The sequence below is a fragment of the Cololabis saira genome, chromosome 5 (assembly GCF_033807715.1).
Source record: "Cololabis saira isolate AMF1-May2022 chromosome 5, fColSai1.1, whole genome shotgun sequence".
Taxonomy (NCBI): domain Eukaryota; kingdom Metazoa; phylum Chordata; class Actinopteri; order Beloniformes; family Belonidae; genus Cololabis; species Cololabis saira.
The window spans coordinates 19,836,721-19,859,910 of NC_084591.1; the positions used below are offsets into that span (position 1 = coordinate 19,836,721).

The 23,190-nt window shown below is 41.6% G+C and overlaps 1 protein-coding gene across 3 annotated transcripts in view; it reads right to left on the reverse strand.

Moving 5' to 3' along the window:
- The window catches only part of zcchc14 (zinc finger, CCHC domain containing 14), a 42,435-nt gene that overhangs the window by 17,472 nt on the left and 1,773 nt on the right, over positions 1–23,190 (reverse strand). For 2 of the 3 annotated variants that reach the window (XM_061721151.1, XM_061721150.1), the window contains exons 2-7: positions 17,164–17,361; positions 7,197–7,395; positions 3,112–3,182; positions 2,888–2,959; positions 2,409–2,476; positions 187–365 (exon numbers count right to left, since the gene is read on the reverse strand). In XM_061721151.1, coding sequence (XP_061577135.1) covers positions 187–365; positions 2,409–2,476; positions 2,888–2,959; positions 3,112–3,182; positions 7,197–7,395; positions 17,164–17,361 — 787 coding nt within the window. The remainder of the gene's footprint in view (positions 1–186; positions 366–2,408; positions 2,477–2,887; positions 2,960–3,111; positions 3,183–7,196; positions 7,396–17,163; positions 17,362–23,190) is intronic. The other variant, XM_061721152.1, reaches the window with a different exon arrangement.

Genomic DNA, 23,190 nt, shown 5'->3' on the forward strand with positions numbered 1-23,190 from the left:
ACCCCAGAATAGATACCTCCGGTTTTATATCCATGTTGCTCTTAATATAGTTGGACTGGTTTTATTGACTCTGCTGCCTCAAACTGTTAAACCCTTCACAAGGTTTCTGGCACGTTTGACCTTTTACTTGTCTATATTTAAAATGGTATCACCCACTGTACAACAAAGAGAGAGGGAGAGACTTACTTGAGCTTGAGATGAATGGGCAGGTCGGGACAGCAGGAGTGCTGGGAAAGGAGGATGGTAGATGCGGGATGGAGGAGGGGGGAGAGGAGGGACAGCTGGGCAGCAGAGGCCTGTTGGAGGTGAAGAACAGCTGGACGCTGGGGTGCTGGAGGACGTGGCAGGGCAGGCCTGTCAAACACCTGGGGGAGAGCACACGGCACAGCCAGGAAACGGGGAGCTGAATTTAAAACGTATAGACTGAGAAGACTGAGAGGACCGATTCGTGCGGTGAGAAGATTCACCGCACGAATGGGCACAGATTACTTTTGTAATACTGTATTTGACCCGGTCTTTGTACGTTTTGACCGTATAGAAACGTAATTCTAGCCATTGTAAGAATGAGATGTGAACCTGCTGTATTCTACTGCCCTTACTTTTTAACAACTTGTGCTTTTTTATTTTACTTTACAATTACTGTTTAATTGTGTCTTGCCGCTTTTAATGTTGATGTAAAGCACTGAATTACCTTGTGTTGAATTGTGCTATACAAATAAACTTGCCTTGCCTAGATGTATTTAATCATTTCAAAGCAAAGTAAAAGCAGGAGCCCATATTTACTGTATCACTAACCAATAAAAGATTTCAGGTTTTTACTGATATCATATCATTGCAGCTTGTTTTTGATGTTGCGGAGCATTGTTTACAGCAGGGATCAGCTAATCAACCTGTGGATACGACGGAGTTGGGTGCAGAGGGAACAGGAAACTACAGAGAAAGAGACTTTGAGACAGTCGGCTGATTGAAAAGTCGTATGTGGTATGTGTCCTGTGTCCTGTGACTGCGGCATTCGGTTACCGCGACCTGCGCTACCATGTACCAGTAATCTTTTTAAAATCTTCTCCCACATCTAAAGGCTGTAAGCCAGAGGTTCTGCAAAGATGGAGGACCTCACATGGTCACCATTTACACGCAACAACCAGATTCCTCAGTGAGTCCAAGGACAACAACGGTCCTCACTGGTTACTGACACTGATCGTGTTACGGAACAACAGCTTGCGTAGGACAAGACTAACATTTGTGAAAACATTGGACGGATTTCATTTAGTTTTAATCCCAAGAAATAGAAAAGACTTCCTCATTTTCTCTAAGCAGCACCTGAAATCGCGGGCGAGCGCCTCCCAGCTCGAGCAACGCTCCTCATGAAAAGTGCGCCTGCAGCCTTGAAACTGCTTGTAAAAATCATTAAGCCTAATGAAAACCACAGAGGACAGCCTCAGTGCCCTGTTGTGTTGGAGGTTCTGAATCGGTTTTCCAACGCAGCCGAGAAGAGCACGAGATGACCATCTGGATGTTATTAACATCAGTGTCAGCTTCACATCCATTACACCTGCAAACAAGCCCAACATCTAAAAAGCAACTTACTGCATTTACTGAAGGACTGCAGTCTCTATGTTTACGCTGTATTTCAGGCAGAAACATTATTTATTACTTTAAAGCTGTAAAATACTGTAATCCTGCATGTGTTTTCAGTTGTAATAGCTTCTTTTAGATTCCAGGTTTGGCACTTTTACTTTGATCTTTAAAAAGGATCACGATACGTTGGCCATCATGTCCAACAGTTGTGCCGCGGGGTTGAACTGCTACAGCAGGAGGCTCATCTCATTGATCTGCGCCTCCTCCTCACCCCTCTCTTCCCTCCTCTCCTCCCACACAGAAATCAATCTCGGCAAAACAATCTAAAGGATGTCTCAGTTCCTGAAATGCACCTGGGGAGAGAGGAGAAAGAATAAGACTCTCCTTTGCAGGAGAATCTGGAAGGGATGTGACACATTGATCCCACATTGTGGGATATCTGCCAGCATCCCTGATGGGAGGGAGTAAGGCACAAGGAAAGGACTTGAGGATGTACGAAATGATAAACAGGACAAGAGGAAGTTGAGACTCATTATTATTGCATCACCAAAAAAGCCTCAAATGCACCTAGTATTTCCAATATCCCACTATGTTGCTTTTATTTAATGGAGGTTTTGATATAAAGCATCAAAGAAGTGATGTGGGGTTCATATCAGTTGATGATTACATCAGGCTGCAACACAGGCTGCATCATTCATGACTCCATCAATCAATCCAGGTGCCTGGTAAATGAGTTAGCAAGTAGTGCTTCTGTAAAGAACTCAATGTATCTAGTCTGTGGAGTCGTACTTCAGTGTAAAGCTAGGGTGAGCTGAGGCTTTGAGACGTACCTGGGGTCCACCTCTAAAGACGGAGGGAGGAACTTCTCCAGTCCTTCGTCAGGAAACACCTGTGACAGCTTTCAGATAAACATCCAACATTAGATCAACATTATCCACATTGCGTTGCTACACTTCTTCGCTGATGATGCTAAGCTTTATGTACAAACAAAAAAAAAGCGCTGAATAAAAAACAGCTTTGGCAGGAACAAAATGTGTGTTTGGCTGTTTACTCAGAAACAGAGGGAACAGACACAAGCACAGGCATTCACTTATATGTTTAGCCATTTAAACCTGGAGAGTGTGCACTTTACTGAAATGTTAAGCATTATTTTAGGCTGATCTTTCAGCAGTCTCCTCATTGTTGCTCACTAAATCACTTTTTGGCATATACAGTCTTTTTCTTTTGCCTTTAAAAGCAAGCAATGCAGCTAAAAGTGGCCTCTGATACGTCCATATCAGCTGAGGTGTATTTTAGAGGCGCTCCTAACCTGTGTCATCAGTTCTGCCACCTCCTGTTGAGTTCTGACAACAGTCGACACAAAGCCATCAGACCAGTTTACCTGGAGGAACAGAGGAGAGAGGGGAGGATGAGAGAGAGATGGAGCTCAAGAATGAGGAACACAGCTGAAGTGACAGGACAAGAGATTTTGAAGAAAAGGACAGGATTCACAAGTAAATAGTTTGAATGCATGCATGTTCACACGGAGCCCACCTCGAACACAAAATCCTTGGCGTCCTCTGACTTGTGTGTCATTCCTCTCAGCACCACTCTCTCAATCACCGCTGAAAGAAGGCCATATCATTTCTCAGATGATTAATCACATGTCACATATTTGAGACGGCTGCTTTCAGACATCAGTCGCTTTGGGTTGATATGTTTAAATAGTCTGGATGGATTTAAACTGGGATCATAAAACATAATAAACGGTGTGGCGACAGAATGGAAAGCTTCAGGTGCTTTGGTTTGAAGTGCTCACTGTCTCCAGAGGAAGGTCAAAGGGCAGGGGAGGGTTGAATGTTTTACAGAGCACTTGTAGCCTACCAGGGAGTGTTCAAAAGGTTGGTGAGATTGTTGGCTATCCTCCGTGGCTTCAGGTTAACCATTTCTTTGGTTGTTAACATTTATTTAGGAAACCCTTCTGTCAACAGTTCAAAGATGGCAGATATTTCCATTACTGGATCGCTGCTAGTACAAGACATGTAGCTTCCGAGTCAAATTAGCACATAAAAAATTACTCTCTTTATCACTAAATGTTTAATATGCAACATCTAAAATGGTATTATGTTATTATATAACAATTATAACACTACAGAATGCCAATTTACTACTGAAAGAATATGACGTCAATTTAAGTTCTTGTCATTTTCAGGTAAATTTGAAGAAGTCAGTTAAATCTTATTTTATGTCTTTTCTCTTCTCCTTCAGTGTGTTATATAGCTTTTTGTGGGTATAAATGTCTGCAAAATTAATGAGTCTTAGGTCCAGACTGAAAGGAGTCAATCTCTCCCACAGAGGATGCTGCTGTTGCCAGAAAGGTTTTTTTATTACTTGTTAAGTCCAGAGTTTTCCCCAACAAAGGATGAGTAGCTGTTTCATACTCAACCATCTTTAACATCTAGATGATCAATCAGTCGGAATAGATTTGGTTGTTTTTCCCGTCTGTGTTACAGCTTTGTGCTATGTAAAGCTTGATGAAAGATAAAGACGTTGTAGCTGCACAGTTCTACTGTGATCCCGGTCTGTGACATCACAACTGCACATCTGGACGGCTCACTGAACTGAATATTTTCAGACCTAAGTGGTCTGATAAAACTAACCAGATTGGGTTATGTTGGCTTGTTTGAGTTGAAAGTGACCTCAGACTCATAAATACATATGCTTTCAAGCACATAAATACTACTTTCGCTTTCAAGCACATAAATACTACTTTCCCTTTAACGCTTTAAGAACCAATTGTCTTTCATCTGAGGGGGGTCATTCTGCTTGTATAATAAGAACAATAAAACATGATAACCAGGAAGTCTTAAGGGGAAACTCAATCTCCCTCTCAGAACAAGACAAACACCGGAGTCTCTGCATTGATGCTGTATGTACTTGCACACTTCCACAAATCATGGACTTCTTTGTGGAGACATAAACTTCTTTGTGTGGGTGCATTCCTCGGGTGCAGAGGCAGGTTTGGGCTCCTCACTGCTGCTGGATCCATGTCACTTGATGAGAGATTGATACGAGTTGAAAGGCTAAATATGCTAATGAACATGGGTGTTGGCCTGGCGTTGGCCTGGCGTGTGCATGTGTACTGAAGATCTCCAGGTATTGATTCAGAGATATTACACTACAAAGCACATACGGCATGCAGGAACATGCAGCCAGAGATGAGGACAAAGGGCTTTCACATCCCTCACTACCTTGCTGTATGCCTGCTGGGCAGCAGCTGCTGAGGGTTCAATACGCTGCCCGCCAGCCACATTAATCCACATCAACGCACAGACTACAAACAAACAGGCTGGGTAGTATGTATATGTAACACGCTGCCGATGTTGAGATCAAAGTTGCAGTTTTCTCAAGAAAAGTTGGCACAGTAGATAAATATTCCTAACAATGCGTCTCTATCCAACTTTATGGATGCAGCTCTCTCTCTCCTTCTTAAGAGCTGAGGGGGGGAGACAACATGTGAGGATTCTGTCTCACGTGAAGTGGTAAACTATGACTACACAGAGTAAACAGCATCAATACAGGCTCAGTGTGTCTGCCCGTTTGAATGTGTGTGTTTTATGCTGCTGAAAGCTATGCGGCGTGACCATGAAGCGATGGGATAGTTTAGTATTGTGTTACAGACAGGCCTTGGTTCAGCCCTCCTAAAGCACATACCCTGCGCCCCGACACATCAGCTGGTTGCCAGGCAGGTCCCTGATTTTAAACAGTGGATAATGGACAGTATCCTGGTTTATGATGCTGATTGAAGCTAAGAAGTTTTAGGGCAAGATCTATCTTTAGCCAGGAGAAAGAATGACTGAAGAAGACTGATGAAAGCCTTGCCTTGCCCCCAAAAAAATACCAAAACATTCAAATGTTACAAATAAGTGCCTGTTTTCATAACTGATTAAGTTAAAGCAGTGTACTGGTAGATATTAAAAGGACCAGAAATAGTTTTGGAACCAAACAAAGGGGAGAGGACCACCACTTTGTGAGACTGTACGGGTAAAGAAGATGCCGTAATCTGTGGCAGAAAAACATCAAAAGACTCTACAGAAAAACCTGACAACCAATACTGAATGCTGGGGATCTTCAGGTCCTCTGATATGCATCAACGACAGCCGGGGCTCAGGCACTTCAGGGATTGTTTTCCTACTGGAATTTGTTCTCCAATATCCCAGCAAGTCTCTGGGCATGAAACTGGACCCCACACCGCCCCCAGTAGGCACTCTGGTGTTCCATTATAAGATTAAAATGCTGCATACTGTAAAACAGGGAGAGTGAAGGGACGTCATACCAGATTACGTGTTGGGATGTTGCTCATCATCTTTTGAGGAACACTGTCTAGTTATGTGTGCTTGCCACCATTGTTGCCTGGTTTAATGTGGTTAAAATGTTGATCAGGGTGGTCAAATTTGTTGAAGAAGAGGAGATTATGGAGACGGGAAGACCACAAAAATGGACCTTGTAGGGAGAAATAAAATTGGGACTGCTAAGAAATGAGATAAACAACACAGTTAAATATGCTGGAGTGGATCCTGGTCCTGATGCAGCACCTGTGCTCAGATTCAAGCACAATGCAAACACGACTTTGCGTGTGAGTCCAAGGAAGCCCGTGAACACCTTTGCAGTTACTGGGTGCAACATCTGCTAATTAACAAGCCTAGAAAGTCTGACCCATTTCTAAGACAAGTTAAAGTAATTATGGAAGACTCAAGTATAATCAAGTGAAACCGATCATTCTGGCTTCAGCACAACGGATCGGAGGATCCACACCAGCTGCTTGAGACGCACGTCTGCAGCCACATGGCATCTAAAGCTCAGTGAGCTGCCTATTCTTATATGTGAAGTAATCAGTTAAGGCAAAATACACAGAGGAAGCAGTTTCTAGTCATCATATTGACTTTGTATCAGCGACAACACACTTTTAACTATAGTTTCTGTGTGCAGGCAACGTGTCCATATAACACTACTACTATCAATACATCTTTCACTTCCATGCAGACGTGTGACTGATGTTACACCCAAGTCGCAATATGGAAAGCTTCAGTGTCATCAATTTTTAAATCATATGAACTATGGATTACGCAAGGCCTTGTACGGTTCTGAGCAGGCCGTAGCTGCACCAGAGTAAACACACAGTAATGACCACACATTTTTCCTTGCCACTGTTTGGTTTAAGGTTTTTCTCCCACTAGGCGAGTTTTTTATCTGCCATTGTTTATGTTATGTTTATGTAATAATTGCGCGGGGGTCATGTTCCGATCTCTGGAAAGATCCTAGAGACAACTTCTGTTGTAATAGACGCTTTATAAATAAAACTGAATTGAATTGAATACAAAGAACACGCCACGCTACGGATGTGAAGCCAGCCTAGTGAACAATAATGTCTGTCAAATAGAAGCATATCCATAGATTGAGTAACAGGGAACTGAACTTTGAACCTGGAAGCCCGTACCTCTACCCTCCACAGCTGCTTCCACGCACACACCTAAGCCCCAGGCCTGCATTCCTTCAGCTTAGCTGCAGTGTGCTGACGTGCCAACATGCTGCATCTTGTTCTGACGGACTTGTAAATCACCTGCGCCGTGACTGCTCACCTTTTCCTGCTTTCCCTTGGTGGCTCTTGGTTGGGGCTGCTGCGTCTGGGCCCTGTCCAGCAGGTAGCGACGGAGGATGATGGGTTGTTGGAAGAGGAGGACGGAGGTCTGGGTGGGGAGAAGGGAGCTCCTGGCTCGTGGCTTGGTCTCCGTGGGCCAATGCAACCCCTGAGATTGTCCCGGCCTCTTTGGTCTGGGTCTTTAAGGAAGAGGTGAGGGGTTAGAAAACCATGAGAGGTCAGGGACAACACTGCGGCTAGTACGGCTAAAGCTACCTCCAGGATGCTTTTTTTGCCTTTGCTCCCTTCAAATAAAGCTGTAGACCATAAAGGTGTACAAAACATATTTTCTAAGGAGATAAATGGTTAATGGTCCACACCTACTGTACATTGCTCCTGCGGCATCATGTAGGGTCTAAAAATGTACAATAATCGGTTTTTCATTCTCACAAACACTCATGGAGAGCTTCTTATTCTATATAAATAGGTTCTCTGTTCAGAGTTACAATTTGTTTTAACAAACACAAATGACGTATTTCCTTTGAAACGAAGACTTAAGAACAAATTTAAAATGTTAAGTTGAAGATATCATGTAAAACAGTGTAGTGAATGAATTGAACATTATGGAAATCTTGTGTTAATGGCCGAAATATAACTCAGTAAAATAGTTTTTATAGTTAACTGTTTTTTTTAAATCTTTTGTGAACCATTTTCTCGGTTTATATAGGAGTTTATTAGCTCTGAACATGAAGTAGAAAATGTGTATTTCATATTTTTGTGAATATAAAAGTGTTGCCATGATACGTCAGGGCTTTACACTGAAACCAGTCGTTTCATTTCTGGGGCATCTGATGCCGTCTTTGTTCTTTTAATTATTGTTCTGTGGACTCAGAAGCAGCCGAGAGCAGTCACAGACAGCTTCCACATCCACTCAATCGCTCGCGTCAACAGACCCACAAACAAACTCGGGGGACGTTTAACAACCCCAAAGATGAATATTAGGTTTAAAAGTGTGTGACGACGCTGCTCGTCTCCACTCTCGCTGCTCTCTCTGGGGCTGGCGCTGAGCTGAAGCAGAAGTAAGAAGAAAGACGTGGCAGCGCCGAGCAAACCGGGATGGAAGCAAGGCCGCCAACTGAGAGGGCGTTCTTCTTTATTTATAGCAATGCCCCGGAGGAGCCGTAGTAGTAAGGAAAAAAAGTTGACATCCAAACACACATTTCAACTGGAGCTGTTGACTGAACGGCTGCACAGATGCAGCAGTGGGAATAAGGACAGTCAGACTTTTAGGGTGAATCAGTGACAAAATAAATGTCCAGGCAAAATGTTCTCATTTACATATTGTGACTATAATTATAAGATTGTTGCATCTCATTTTACATGAAGTCTCATGACCAGCGAGCCAGCTTATAGTTTCTAAAACCTTCATGTTGTTCTGACTCTGTGTATTCTGGCTTGAAAAGACGTGACTCTGAGGGTTTGGTCCAAAGTAATCATCATCTTATGAATGCACGCTCACAAAGACGACCATAAGTAGCAGTCACGTTAGCTTCTGGCCACTGACGGGGTTTTTGGGGCGCTGCCCCCAACCACGGGCACTTGAACAGATGAGAAGAACATTCCTCGTGTGAATCTGCTCATAAGGATGTTGCACCTCATTTCACAGTCATTTCGATTACATGTACGAGCCACAGCAAGAAATAAGAACTTATAAGGAAGTTTATTTTGCCACAGCTCGGTGCAGCAGTCCACTTCCAGTAGCAATGCTAGGCTAGCAGGGGCTTTGTTAGATGGCATTAGTGGATGAACAGGACCGTCTTTACCCTTGTTTTAAAAAGAAAATAAATGTTAGCGTATCCTTTTAAAGTAGTGGCAGATATAATCATTTGAATTAGTTGTCACCAAAAGAAAAAAAAACCAACAGATTTCACAAGAAAGGAAAGTTGTACCGTTTGACACGGCAAAGGTCATTAGAGGACAATGCATGCAGAGCTGGAGTTACAGTAGTAGTTAGTTACTATTTAATATGCTCCTTGAAAGAGTTCTGTTGCACACAAGTTCAAAGAGGGAAGAAAAGAAGATCATTTCAGCCAGAGTCGTCGGTGTTTCCTGTGAGGTCTAAAGGTTGCAGATAAACTAGGGAAAATAACTAAATGTTCGGCCCCTCCCCAAAATGCTCCGCTGGGTTTCCGGCAACGCAGCCAATGTAGACAGTCATACCAGGATGTGCGCTTCAGCCGTATATACTTAGCATCTGCTCATGTTACACACTTTTACAAGCTTTATTTGTGCCTTAAAACGCATCTCCTGAGAAGCTCTAAATCCTGTCTTTGTTATCAAGATCGTCGCTTAAAGTGTATCCTCTCCAAAACAGCCAGACATCAATGTTTACTTAGCTCTGATTCAGCTACTTTCTCGCCATAATCTGGGCTCTCTCCACACATTAATTCCTTAAGTGGCTCAACCTCTGACACCGGTCACATTTGTTATCTTTGCTCCGGCAGCCACATTCTATGTGGTAAAGATTTGATACGACGGCTTACATTCATCACCACAAGGGTGTTGCATCACTCACGCGACTGTGACTCTGAAACAACACCACACACATTTGTTTATATGTAATTTATCAACAACAGAACATGTTATTATTTTGTGAGACTGCAGAGAAGATGGAGAATGACACCAAGGAAGAATAGAAGTTATCGCAGCTGTCACTGGAGCACGGATGCAGCCCGACGTTCGCTGCGCTGCTGCAGTTACTGTATGCCGAGCAGAGATGTCTGACCAGAGACGCATCAACGCGAACCCTGACACGTCTGGTCTCACTCGTGTGACACGATTAACACATGTATTATATCTATAACCCCACGCTGAAGTGACACAATTACCATCTGAAAACAATCAGCAATCAGATTGTATGTAGGCTCTGTTCTCTGAGCGGACTGAGGCGGGGAACAAAGTGGGAATTTAAATGTTTATACAGACTGTAAAAAATATCCCTGAGGCACAATTTAAAGTTCCCAGATGTCACGGGCAAACTGGACTTCCTTTTCTTTGTTTTGGCTTCTTCTGTCGTGCAGCCTTGTTAGTTTGAAAGAGAGTTGTTTTCGAGTCCCCATGAGCTGGATGGCTGAGTGTCGACACCTGTGTCACACACTGCTGTAGCTATTAAACTCTAACAGGCCCTGATTCTAAAAAATGCTCCTGAGGCCACGTTTACACGTAGCCGGGTATTTACAAAAACGGATATTTCCCCCTCTACGTTTTCAAAAAAATCCTCGTTTACACGAAGCGGCATGAAAACGCTGTTAAGGTGCTATGAGGAGCCAAACCTGCAGGGGGCAGTACGGAGCACGTTGCCGCGTATCCTACACCGTAGGCTCTGCGTTGGTGTAACGCGAAACCATAAATCAGCCTTGACTGCCAGTTACTTCCAAGACTGAACGAGAGTCTTTCGTTTGGAGTGACAGAGAAGTGGAGTTAGACCCCGTCCACACGTAGCCGGGTATCTGCTAAACCGAAGATATTAAGATATTAACGCGGCAGCTCCGTGGCCGGGACACACGGGGGGACTCGGGCTCGTTAACTGCGGCTTACAGAGAAGGAGACGCGCCTCCCAGGGAAGCGCAGATGATCTACAGGTTTAGAATGCTTATGAATGTGGTCGAAAAAGCAGATCTTCGGTTATGTGTGGAAGGGTTTTTTTTTTTAAAACGATGTAATGTGGATACAAATTATTTTATAAACGGAGGGGGGGAATATTCGGTTTTAAAAATACCCAGCTACGTGTGGACGGGGTCTTAACTTTTTAAGTGTGACTTTAGAATATAAAATACAAGAAAATATTGACGGTGGCCAAACAAATTGTAAACACAGGTCGCACAAATGATGCTGGTGACGTTTCTGTGACGTTCTGAGCCTAAATCTCCGTTTTCCTCCGTTTTCCTCTGTTTAGACGCAAATGTGAAAACTGAGTTTTTGAAAATCTCCACTTTGGCCGGAGTTTTCAGAAATGATCGTTTTTGGGGGCTTTGACCTCCGTTTTCGTGTAAACGAACGGCCAAAACGCATGAAAACGCCTCCGTTTTTGCCCCGTGTAAACGGGGCCTGAATCAGAGATGTAGCTATGTCTTACTGCTTTACACAAAACTTAAAAAGTTGCTCAAGAAATTATTCAGAAAATGATGCAACATTGCACCTCTCAAGAGGTTTAAGATCATTTTCAATCAATGTATTGACTCAACAGCCACAGATGGTACAGTTTCCTGTTGACTCTCTGCGCTGTTCTAGGGGCTGATTCGAGCCTCTTTGAGCCGTCTGTAAAGAATCTCATTCACCAACGAACAGCACAGATTTCTAAAACAGATAACGGCTTCCAAGTGAGCACCGCTAAAATGTAGTGGCAAGAAGGTTGGACCGCATTTTCAGTTGGATGATGCATTTACTGATAATGCTTCTAAATAGAAAAAAAGAAATTATACTTATGGGAAATGATGGAAACAAGAGATACCAGATTATTTTTCCAGTGTGGTTCTCATGGGTTGACATTAATAGATGCTCTGCTGACCGTGTAACATTAACAAGTGGCCCAAACACAAACAACACAGTTGGTTAAGCTAAGAAAATGATTGTGAAACATAAGCCCATAAACCAGAACTCCTCTCTGCCAGGGCAGTTAGGTCCAAATTCATGAAAAAAAGGAAACTGGAATAAACAAGTAGTAAAGACGGTGAGATACTGATCACATTTCCTTGGGAAACCCCCTGTTGCTGTTTCGTGAAAACAAAAACAACACTACTCCTTAGAAGACATGAGTGTGCTGGTATACTCATTACTTTGGGAGAAGCTCCAATACAGTACAGTACGTGCTTTTGCCTGAAATCATAGCGACAGTGGATCTGAAAACAATTAGGTGCACTACTGCCACATCCACATGTTGCTCAGCCAACTTTCTGCTGCGTCTGCAGACTGCAGAGTGAGAAAAAACTCTGACTGTACACGAAAAACAATGAAAAACATTAATCAGTAGAGCGGACGACAGAAAAAAAGGAGTGGAAATGAAAGCAAGAGATGCTCCAGATAGTTCAGAGACAGATGGACTGACTGCTGAAAACTGTAAATGCCAGACTGAGCCGACAGCAGCTTCAAACTCTCACAGGAAGGTCGGCTCTGTCCTGCCGCTAATTCTTACACTGGCTTTGTTTTATGGACTTGTAACGCTTGCATAGAATCAGGTTGTTACTGGCCCAGCAGTTCAAATGTATTGTATGTGCGCCTTAGGTGATTGAAGTGCAACCCCCCAAAAAAAATAAAAAATAAAATAAAAAAAAGCAATCCCTGGAGTCTCTGATCATTTTGCTGCTTTGTGTTAGGAAAGAATGTGGAGACTACTGGCCATAGTAGGATTTACAGTTAAGGGCGACTGCTCACTAATACAGCACTTATCTCACGTGCACGCTTTTTGACAAACATGTTTGGCCTTTTCTCTGGTGCAATTTTAGATTTTGAGACAAGCAAAGAGGGGAAAAAAAAGTTATTGGGGGGATATAGTTTAATTTCCTTTCAGTTTGGACAAATACCAAAAACCCGCAGCACTTCATATTTTGAGTTTTTCACGACAGATGAAGACAGCGCTGTAACTTTCGGCAGTTTTAGACACAATGTCCAGATTATGTACAACCAACATGGTGGTGTGCTGAGTACTAAAGTTCAATTACATTGTAGGTTCAAATCTAAATATAACTTGAGGAGCGACGTCATCTGTGGCCCTGTAATGGACTGGTGACCTGTGCAGGTCCGTGTGCACGTTTCAACTCTTTGTTAGAAAAGACCTCCATCTACATTACACGGCTGTAAACTTACATCACATAACCGTCTACTCTGGCTGGCTGTTGTGTACACTGTCGTGGAGGCTTTCTACCTCTACCTCATCTGGTCACAATCACATGACATGGACTTGGTGAATCAAAAAAGATTACGCTGTGACCCAGAACTGGTGAAATATGTCAAATATTTCCAAATTGTTATGCTTTTGTCCACATTCCTCTGCAAGGGTTTAATTTACCAACTAAAACAAGGTCTGCAGAGGATCCAATCTTTCCAGTTTTTGAGTGTCAAATTGGCTGGAACAGCGTGTAAACGTCACAGATTGTTTAAGGTTTCAAAAGAGAAGGTGCTAGTTTGGGCACAACTTGAATCAGTCTTAAGGAAACTTAACAAAATTGCAAGTAGTGTATCTATTTTTAACTGAAACAGATTTTATTTTCCAATTTTATTGTGTGTGTTTTATCCAACTTCAAAAAGTACATGAGAAATATTAATGAAAATCTAACTAAAGTGAGTTTGCCAGGCAACGCGACCGACGGCCCTGGCGAGCACTCGCTGGCATGTCAGAGTATTCCTTTCTAACAGAGACGTAAATATTTTCACTAAATACCAGACTGTTTTCCCAAAGCCAGGACAAACGAGAACAGATGTTAAGTGGCAAGAAGACGGTTGGACCAATCTCTGCTGCTATCTTGTTTATAACTAATGGCGCGACATTACCATGATGACACATCCCTACTGCATACCCAGAGATCACGTGAAACGTCCATAACAGCTATTACTACACCGAGAGCTGAGCTCTTCACTCAGTTCTCTTCATCCTGTTGACAACACATCTAGCCTTAAGCACGGCGCGTTGTTTCAGCCTTCAGCTTCTTTGTCACATTTATCCGCAGTTAAACGGCGTAGATCTGCAGATAATGTGCAGCATGTGAATTCTCTGGTTTTTAATGAAAGCCTGGCGTTCCCTTTAGTGCTCAGAGAGAAGGAAAGACAGCCAGAGAGAGAGAGAGAGAGCGCATTTATAACTTCCTGGGGATTCACTGGAGACACACACACACACACACACACACACACACACACACACACACACACACACACACACACACACACACACACACACACACACACACACACACACACACACACACACACACACACACACACACACACACACACACACACACACACACACACACCACAGAGGGTTGATTTCAGCATGGAGAAATGTGCTGACCTGCGCTAAGCAGGAGCCAAGGGCAACAAAACACTAAATACAAACGCTCCTCTCTGAGCTGGGTACTTTCCCTCCACTGCTCCCTCTTTAAAACGCTGTGCCTGCTTCTGAGCGAGCACAAGCTGGGAAAAGTGGGTTTAAGTCTGTGTTAAACCCAGGAACAAAGGGCCTGAAGTTTTACCTCCTATCCTCCCCTTCCCCCTCGTCTCTCTTTGTCTTGCGTCAGTTTGTTTTTCTTCAATTTTTTTTTTCCCCCAGATTTGTCTAAGCGTTCCTTCAAATCTTTGCAGGATCATCCCGAGTTTTACTGAGCCACTCAGCATCCTGCATCATAGGGAAAGCCCCTTCTGTCCCTCCCCCTACAACCTGGAGTTGTCTGTACACCCCATCAAGGCTGAAAGCCCACATCTGGGTGTCAACAGCAGCTTCAATTCCTTCACATCGTCGGTATTTCATCTTTTTGGGTTTCACCTGTGAGCTCGCTGATAGCGTTGTATTTTACAGGAGGAGGACTTCCTGAGTTATTTGTAAACATTTATCACCGACTCTTGCAGTTTTGCATGAGAAATCTGTGTCCAGGCTTCATCTGCTCGACAGTCTTTGCTGATTGTTGCTTTAAATCTAATTCTTATGACATCATGCCTTTTACACGGGAGACCGTTCTGGGCTGCAGGAGGGATAGTCCAACACACCGATCGTCTATATGAAGCCATACTCATGAAACTCCTGCACAATGAGGTCTGACATTGTGTATTGAGTAGCCAGGGATCTTGTAGAACCTGATGGTAGCATGAAGACACTAAAGCATCTCCTGGACACGAGCTTGCAAAAGAAACTTTCATTCATGATGTTTGGGTAATAGACCTTTCAGGTGAAATATCTTGCTTCAATGCCAGGACATGCCAAAGAGAGAGTAACAAAAAGCAGACAGCTAATCACACCCTCCAACATCACCAAATCAGCTAAATGCCAAATATAATTCAAAATCTAAAAATCGTTAAAAAAAATCCTTATGTTTGTCTGCAAGATTAAAGCCATGACAACAAATGAAAAGGACAAAAATGCAACTTCCCATGATTACAGGTTTTGATCCAAGGCCAACTCATGATAGGATGCGTCTCTCAAGAGGCAACAGCAATATAATCATCAAGTGCTGCACTTGTATCGCTAAACACTTGCCAAATAAAGTGATTCAGCTGTCCGTTCATACTGAGTCAACAGATGTGGCGTAATGCCGTCCCACTTTGTGCTTTCACATAACCTGCCGTCACCCTTGAATCAGAGATGACATCACTGACGCGTGACACATGGTCCAATCTGCTGGTTCTCTCCTGAAATGGTACCGTGTAACATCTTATGATAATCAAATATCTATAGAAAACACAACTATTAGCCACTTGTTCCAGAAAAACGAAGTCAATTATTTCCTAATTGATCACTAAGCAGTGTGTTTGTGGTCCTTCCATCGATCACTGCTGCGTTCCTGAGATTTACTGGTTCCACAACGATTGCGACGTCTGCTGCGAAGGCACCGCTGGGCTGCACCCGCAGTAGTTCGGTTTCATTTCAAAATGTGATTCTTCTGTTAGGTTAAGCATGGTTCCCACACTTCTCTGGTGGGCTCTGTCTTTGGAAATCACCTCGCTGCAGATCCCATTTCAGTTTACAAACTGTAGGGTTATGCTCTAGGATGGATGAACAAATAAAAATATTGTTTTTTGAAACTATGACACAGTTGCACACATTTTCTTCCTGATATGTTCTGCTGCTTACATCATATGACCATGAATGGAGGTGAAGAAGAATCAGATGAGTCTTAACAACAGTGTAAATAACACAGTGGCAGATCATCAGGTTACTTCACTGTCCCTCGGCGTCAGATGTTAGGCAGCTAATTGTTCTATCTAATAATACCACAACTGTCCCCATGTGCAGGAAGAAAGCTTTTATAAGAGCAACCCGCAACTAATGTGTGTATTTATGGTGGTGTAGTATGGATGGAAATAACTTTGAACATGTAGTTTGAACTTTAGCGTATTGGTTGTTTTAAAACGTCTCTTTTAAAAACATGAAATCCCATAAGTGTGCAGGTAGAAACTTAGACCTGGGTGTTTTTTTTCTCCTTGCAGGGTCACGGGGGTCTGCTGGAGGCTACCCCAGGTATCTCTGGGGGGAAGGCAGGGCTACACCCTGGACAGATGCCAGTCCATCGCAGGACCACATATAAACAAACAACCAAACACACCCCTTCACACATGTTTGGACTGGCGACAATATCCAGCACCTACACACGGGGAGCGCATGCAAAAACCCTGCTGGGATTCAAAGCAGGAACCTTCTTGCTTCGAGGCAACGGCAACAACCACAAACCATCAATCCAATTTTAATAGAAAATTGGAAATAAAATAAAAACCCAAAATGTTAATACCTTTTTTTACATGCTTTCAGATTGTTTAGTGGATCTTTTTGGGTTTGGGAGTTGAGTGATCAACGTCGAGCAACGAGAAACTTGGCAGGAAGTCTGTCCTGTCTTCTGTGAAAGCAAACATTTCGGTACACTCTGAATTCAACTGGTTTCCAGGCAATAAGGAATCAGAGGTGACTCACTCAACACACAAGCGCCGCAAAATGAAAGAACTGTAGAAAATCGAACAAGCACACATCTCCTGCAAGTACCCAGGGTTGGAAAACATCTGAAAAAGTGTATTGTGCAGCTGCTGACCGAGGTAATTCATCTGCCTAACCGACATCTGTAACACCAGGAACAACCGGGAATTAGCTGTCTTTTATAAAAGACTCTTAAGACCTGAAGAGTCAGAACTGAATCATGCAAAACCTCCAGACTCACTGCAGTAGCTGCACATTTAGTTATGAGATGAACCCTGGACAAACGTATGGTCTCTACCTTGTGCCAGCAGGGGCAGCCTGTGGTGCAGGCGGCTGGAGGCAGGTAGGCGTCGGGCAGGGCGGGAGGAGTGCTGGACAGCGAGGCCTGAGACGTGGACACAGTCTCACAGAAGTACTGCTGGTGTGTGGGAGCGTTACAGATGCCAGCGGGTCCCGTCGCTGGAGCTTCTCCTCCTCCTCCTCCTCCGCTGCTGGCCTGGAACAACAGACTCTCTCAGTACGTGGCTGAGCGCTACAAACATAAACACCTGTGGCACGCAGGTGAAGACATGACACTGGGAGGGCTTTATATACTCCAATCTTGTCTACACAGTTACTTTTAATAGTTCAAAACCAGCAACTAATATTCTGTTGACTGTCAGTTAGTTATCTAACTACTACTTAGGGCTGGGCGATATATTGAGATTTTAATATATATCGATATATTTTCAAACACGATATGGTATGAGACAATATCGTTTATATCGATTTAAAAAAAAAAAAAAAAAAAAAAGAAATTTTACTTTTTTTTTTTATGATTTTGATATAGCTTATTTTGTGACAAATTGACTTGAATGTTTTATTTGAGATTTGCACAAATGTTTTGTTATTTGCACAACTGTCAACCTCAGTGGAAAAGTCTGCCTGTTACTGTCTACATTGTATTAATTGCACAGTGTATTTTAATTTAATTGTTATGCAGGAAAGGGATATTTGTTTTATTTTATTCAAGAAGCATTTTTATTCTATATATGCAGGCAGTTTATTTTTATTTCATTTGTTTTATACATTTTGATATTGTGCAGACCTCTGTTAACAAAGGTACCTGTGTGACATTTGGCACGAAGCTTTGTATTAAAACTGACTGTTTTTTTAAGGGTTTGCCTCAGAAAAAAATGAAGCTAACAGAGATGCTATGCTATAATGCTTTGGGGGAAACTCCAATTAAGGCACAGAAAAAATATCGAGATATATATCGAGTATCGCCATTTAGCTAGAAAATATCGAGATATGACTTTTGGTCCATATCGCCCAGCCCTACTACTACTTTTAGTCATTTTGGGTCATTTGAAGAAATTAATGTATACCAAAAAACTTTAAAGTATGCATGCAGTCACATAAAATACCAAATACCATATTGTGTCATTATCTGTTGAACAGCTCATCCAGAATGCAGAAACAATGTGAATCAGTCAGTAGGGTCAGATGCAGCCACGTGCTGCTCAGCAAACAGACTTTTTATAATACAATGATCATTTGACCATTAGAATCATGTAAAAGGAGAGGATTTTAACAGGCTGGAGCATTCAGATGTCCGTTAACACAACGCCAAGGAGGTAAAAGATTAATCACATTCTTAGAAAAGCAGTTATTCCTGTCCATGAATCTGGCAACGACTGCAGGACCATTTCAAAACAATACGGAGATTCACTGTGAGAGAAGAACATCTTCACAAGTGGGACCGGAGGCAGAACTCTCTGTTCCGTCAATTGTTGCCATTGAAGAAACCCCACACCAATATTAGCCATTGTTTTACTCACAGCAGCACATCCAGTCCTGCTTTTGCCTGCAGCCGTCTCAAACAGACCTTTTTCCACTCAAGCCAATGTTTGGTTCATTCTTAGCCACCGGGTTCTTTCGCTGGGCAAATGTAACTTGCTGGCGCTGCCAGTTACAACTACTGGCAGCTGCTCGTCTACCTGCTCGGCTCCAGCACTGGTAACACACACCGAGTATACAACAACCACAGGAACCAAGAGTTAGCTTGGTGAAACATTTTAATGCTGATAACTATTAACGCAAAAATTATTTACTAATAATTATTTACTAATTATTCACTGAGCTGCAGATATATGGATGCCTGCAGACCTCAATTAACTGGAGCAATGCTTTACAGCGTAGCGGTGCAAAATGACTGATGCTGATAACTTACAGAAAATTATTACTTCTAGTTTTACAAACTTCTGAACAGTGGGTTGTGCTTATTTTTTTTTACTAACTGCTTCTTCTTTTGGCTACATTAGAACACCATGTGATATGTCATGAGCTGTAGTGGATCTGAGGTTGTCTTTTCTTACTCTTAATACCTGGTAGGGACGACATGATTTGTATTGTGTCCTTATGCAGAAAACCTTAGAAGCAAAAGAGGGTTTTTCCATGAAACAGAGAAATGATCCGAAGGGGAAACCTGGTAAACTCTAATTTGCTGCTCGTAGCTTTCACCTGCAGGTCTGTAATTTACCTGCTGAATATCGCAGAACTGAGGTCTGCAGCATCAACATGGACCCTGTCATTGACAATGTCATACCTATAATTTGGTTTAGAGATGCGTTTTGAGTGTGTTATGCTCATTTGTAACCCCCCCCCTCTGTTATTAGCTTGTGTCTCACCTGCTGTAGTATCACTCTCAGTTTCTCCAAGTAGTCCCCGCACCCGCCCTTTTAAAAAAAAGGAAAAATAAACTTGTGTGTGTCTAGAGGCCTGCGTAGATAATAACTGTAGATGGCAGTGCTCTGAATTTACCCAGCAACTCCTCATATGCATGAGTAGTCTCTTTCATTTTACTCTGTTTACACCCACATGTTGTCAATAAGAAGGACTTAAGCTTCTTTTCTTTTTTTTGGCCTTCCCTTTTTCCTTCCTTTTCGTTTACGTCATTCAATCCTGGGACCATTTTCAGGACCTGCTTTCATTTCCTCTTACTGAGCGGCCCGATTAAGACACACTTTAATTCTTCTATATGCAAGACATTACCCAACTGGTAGATATTACTCTGCATGAATGGTGTTGTCAATTTAAAGAACTAAAGTTTATATTTTTTATTTTAAAAGGGGTTCTGGCTAAGACAGGTCTATTCAGGAATTATTGTCTTTCGAAAAATGTTTTGACTCACCTCTAAAAATGAGCATAAAACCTGCATAACAACTAATGCAATCATTGTATTTACTTGTTTCAAGAAGACATGTACTGGAGAACAGCTCAAGATCTTGTTCAATGACATAATTGTTGCCGTGAAAAGAAAAAGACTAATTGGAATATCATGCTAATTAATTTATGTGTATATATATATATATATATATATATATATATATATATATATATATATATATATATGTGTGCGTGTGTTGGTAATAGGTGTGTAATAAAGTCTAAAGTCAGTCCAATTCATAAGTTATAGCTTAAACAGTTTCTACCTGGTCCTATAACTTGCAGAGACCTTTGAAGTATGACATATGCAGCCACTGTAAAAAGCTTAGAGAGGATTTTTTGAGATTTACAAACCCATACAGAATATAAGGGCAATGATGACTTAATCACCATTAACTCCAAACATGTTAAACACTGACTGCTTAGCCCCATGTGGCCCTATATTGGGGTAGGACAAGAAAAAACTGTTGTTGTGTTACTGAAAATAAATATGCAGTTTGGATCAACAGGTCCCCTTTGCACTACTAGGAGCTGCATGAGTTATGCCAAATTAAATAACTCAAACATAACCCGACCCTGGCATTTCTTTTTGGCTGGCTCAACTTTGAAAAATATAATTTCTGCCATCAAACTTCAGATGCTGCAGCATCCCCTGTTGCTCGGATGTTGTTGAGGAAAAGCTGCAACACCAGTGTGACAGAAGCAGGAGCTGGAGTCAAGTGGCTGGCCCCGCCTCCTGCAACCAGCTGCTATAAACATGGCAGTAAAAGAAACCTGCTGTGCCTTCTCTCTTTGGTACCGTGACCAAGGCATGTCTAGTAAAAACATGACATTCATTTAATGGGAAAGTGTGTCTACTTTTAAAAGAAAACAATAAAGGGCAAAATATGTCCTCTTGAAGAATCTGGGGTACGGTACTTAAATTATGATTATTTGCTGCTGTTGTTTCCACTTGACATTTCCCGTTTTATTTTGAAGCCCATGTCCTTGTGTTTAAGTTCTTTGACCTTCCTGTTCCCCATCTGCCCTGATCATCTGCACCTGTGTCTCGTTAACCCTTGTGTGTCTTGTCTTTCCTCTGCTCCCTGCTGGTCCGTACTGATTCATCCCTCCGTGTTTTCCATGTCAGGTTTTGTCATAGTTTTTGATTCTTGTTCACGGTCTGGTTTTTGTATCCTGCTTAGCAGCGTTCTTGGTTTTGTTTTTGAGTAAATGAATCACAGTTTTTGAGAACTCCTGCCTCCTGCATCTGGGTCCTGCTACAACCTCCCTGACAGGGCCATATGTAATGTTTCATCTATTATTGGTGCAACTGCTTTTTTTTCTGAATAATTGTAAACCTGGTTTACTTATTTTATTTATATATATATATATATATATATATATATATATATATATATATATATATATATTATTATAAAAATTATATATATATATATATTTTTTTTTTTTTTTTTTACAGAGTTTTGGACACGCTTCCCCTTGTTTGAATGAGAAGGTTCTCACCTTCTCATTGTTTGAATGAGAAGGTGTGTCCAAACTTTTGGTCTGTACTGTATATAAACACACACACACACCTGTTTTCTGGTTGTGCTGTGCAATGCTCTGGAGTTGGGTACTGCAGTTAAAAAGAGAGTCATTGGCTTTTGGGGGAGGTTGGTAGAAGGTAAAGAAAGTAAATTAAGCAGAATAATGTACGATTGTTTAATTAGACTGTACAAAGCAGATGTATTTCAATCACCATGGATTCTGCTAAAGCGGATACTGGATGACTGTGGTTTATCTCACCTCTGGCTCTCTCAAACATGTAATAACATTGACTGGTTGAAACTAACTGTTGAGCAAAGGTTGAAAGATCAATTTCTGCAAAAATGGTGAAGTGAACTCTATAGGATGACATCATGTGATATTTATGTAGAGTTTAAGCTAGAACAGTACCTATTGTGTCAAAATCAAAAGTATAGACAGGCCATTTGTAATTTTAGGATGAATAACACCAGAATCCCAAAAGTCACTGGAAGGTATAAAGGTCTGGATAGAAGTCAGAGATGCTGTAACCTCTGTAATGTCAACTTTATTGGAGACGTTTCATATTTTTTTCGAATGTAAAAATGTAAATATAATGAATCTCAGGCAAAAATATTTACCAAAGTATTATACAAACCGACCATCTATGTTTAAATTGATTTTGTTACTACAATCTAATAAGTTAAATGTTATTTATAAATTAGGCGCCTTTTTGAAGAATGTCCTTCCTCTGTTCAAATTATATTTATTTTGCCAAATTGAGTATTTTAATTGAACATGAACAGCCCGCCACTTGCTATAAATTTACAATCGTTTGTATACTTGTACTTCATACCATGTGATAATGGTCGTGAGTTAAATGATGATGATGATGAAAAAACAAATTTTCTGCTACAGGTGGGCTCTAAGTAGTTTCTTGGAAGATTGTGAAAAGTCCTGACATCAGGTGAACCTCTCCACCTTTGCTGTGCCTTCTTTCTTTGGTACTGTGACCAAGGCATGTCTAAAAATATGACATTCATTTAATGGGAAAATGTGTCTACTTTTAAAAGAAAACAATGGGGGGGGGGGGGGGCAAAATATGTCCTCTTGAAGAATCTGAGGTACTTAAATTATGGTTTATTTGCTGATGTTGTTGTTTACGCATATGTTTCATCTATTGTCTTTATTGGTGCAAATGCTTTTTTTCTGAATAATTGTAAACCTGATTTACTTATTCAAAGTCAAATGCACACAATAATTTGTATATATATATATATTACAGTACAGACCAAAAGTTTGGACACTTGCCCATTTGTTTGAATCAGAATCATGTTTATTTGTCCAGGTCAGGTCAGACAAGACATGGAATTTGACTTGGTTATTTTCGCTCACTCTCTACAGTAAATAGGTAATAGACAAATGACAGTTCTTATTAACATATATACAATTTTCTAAAACGTGAAAGGTTGAATGAGGTAGAGATGACTATTATTATTGGAAGGTGCATTGTCACAGCATATGATTGTGTTATTATAATTATTGTTATTATTATTGCACAGTGATTGATTGAATGAGAAGGTGTGTCCAAACTTTTGGTCTGTACTTTATA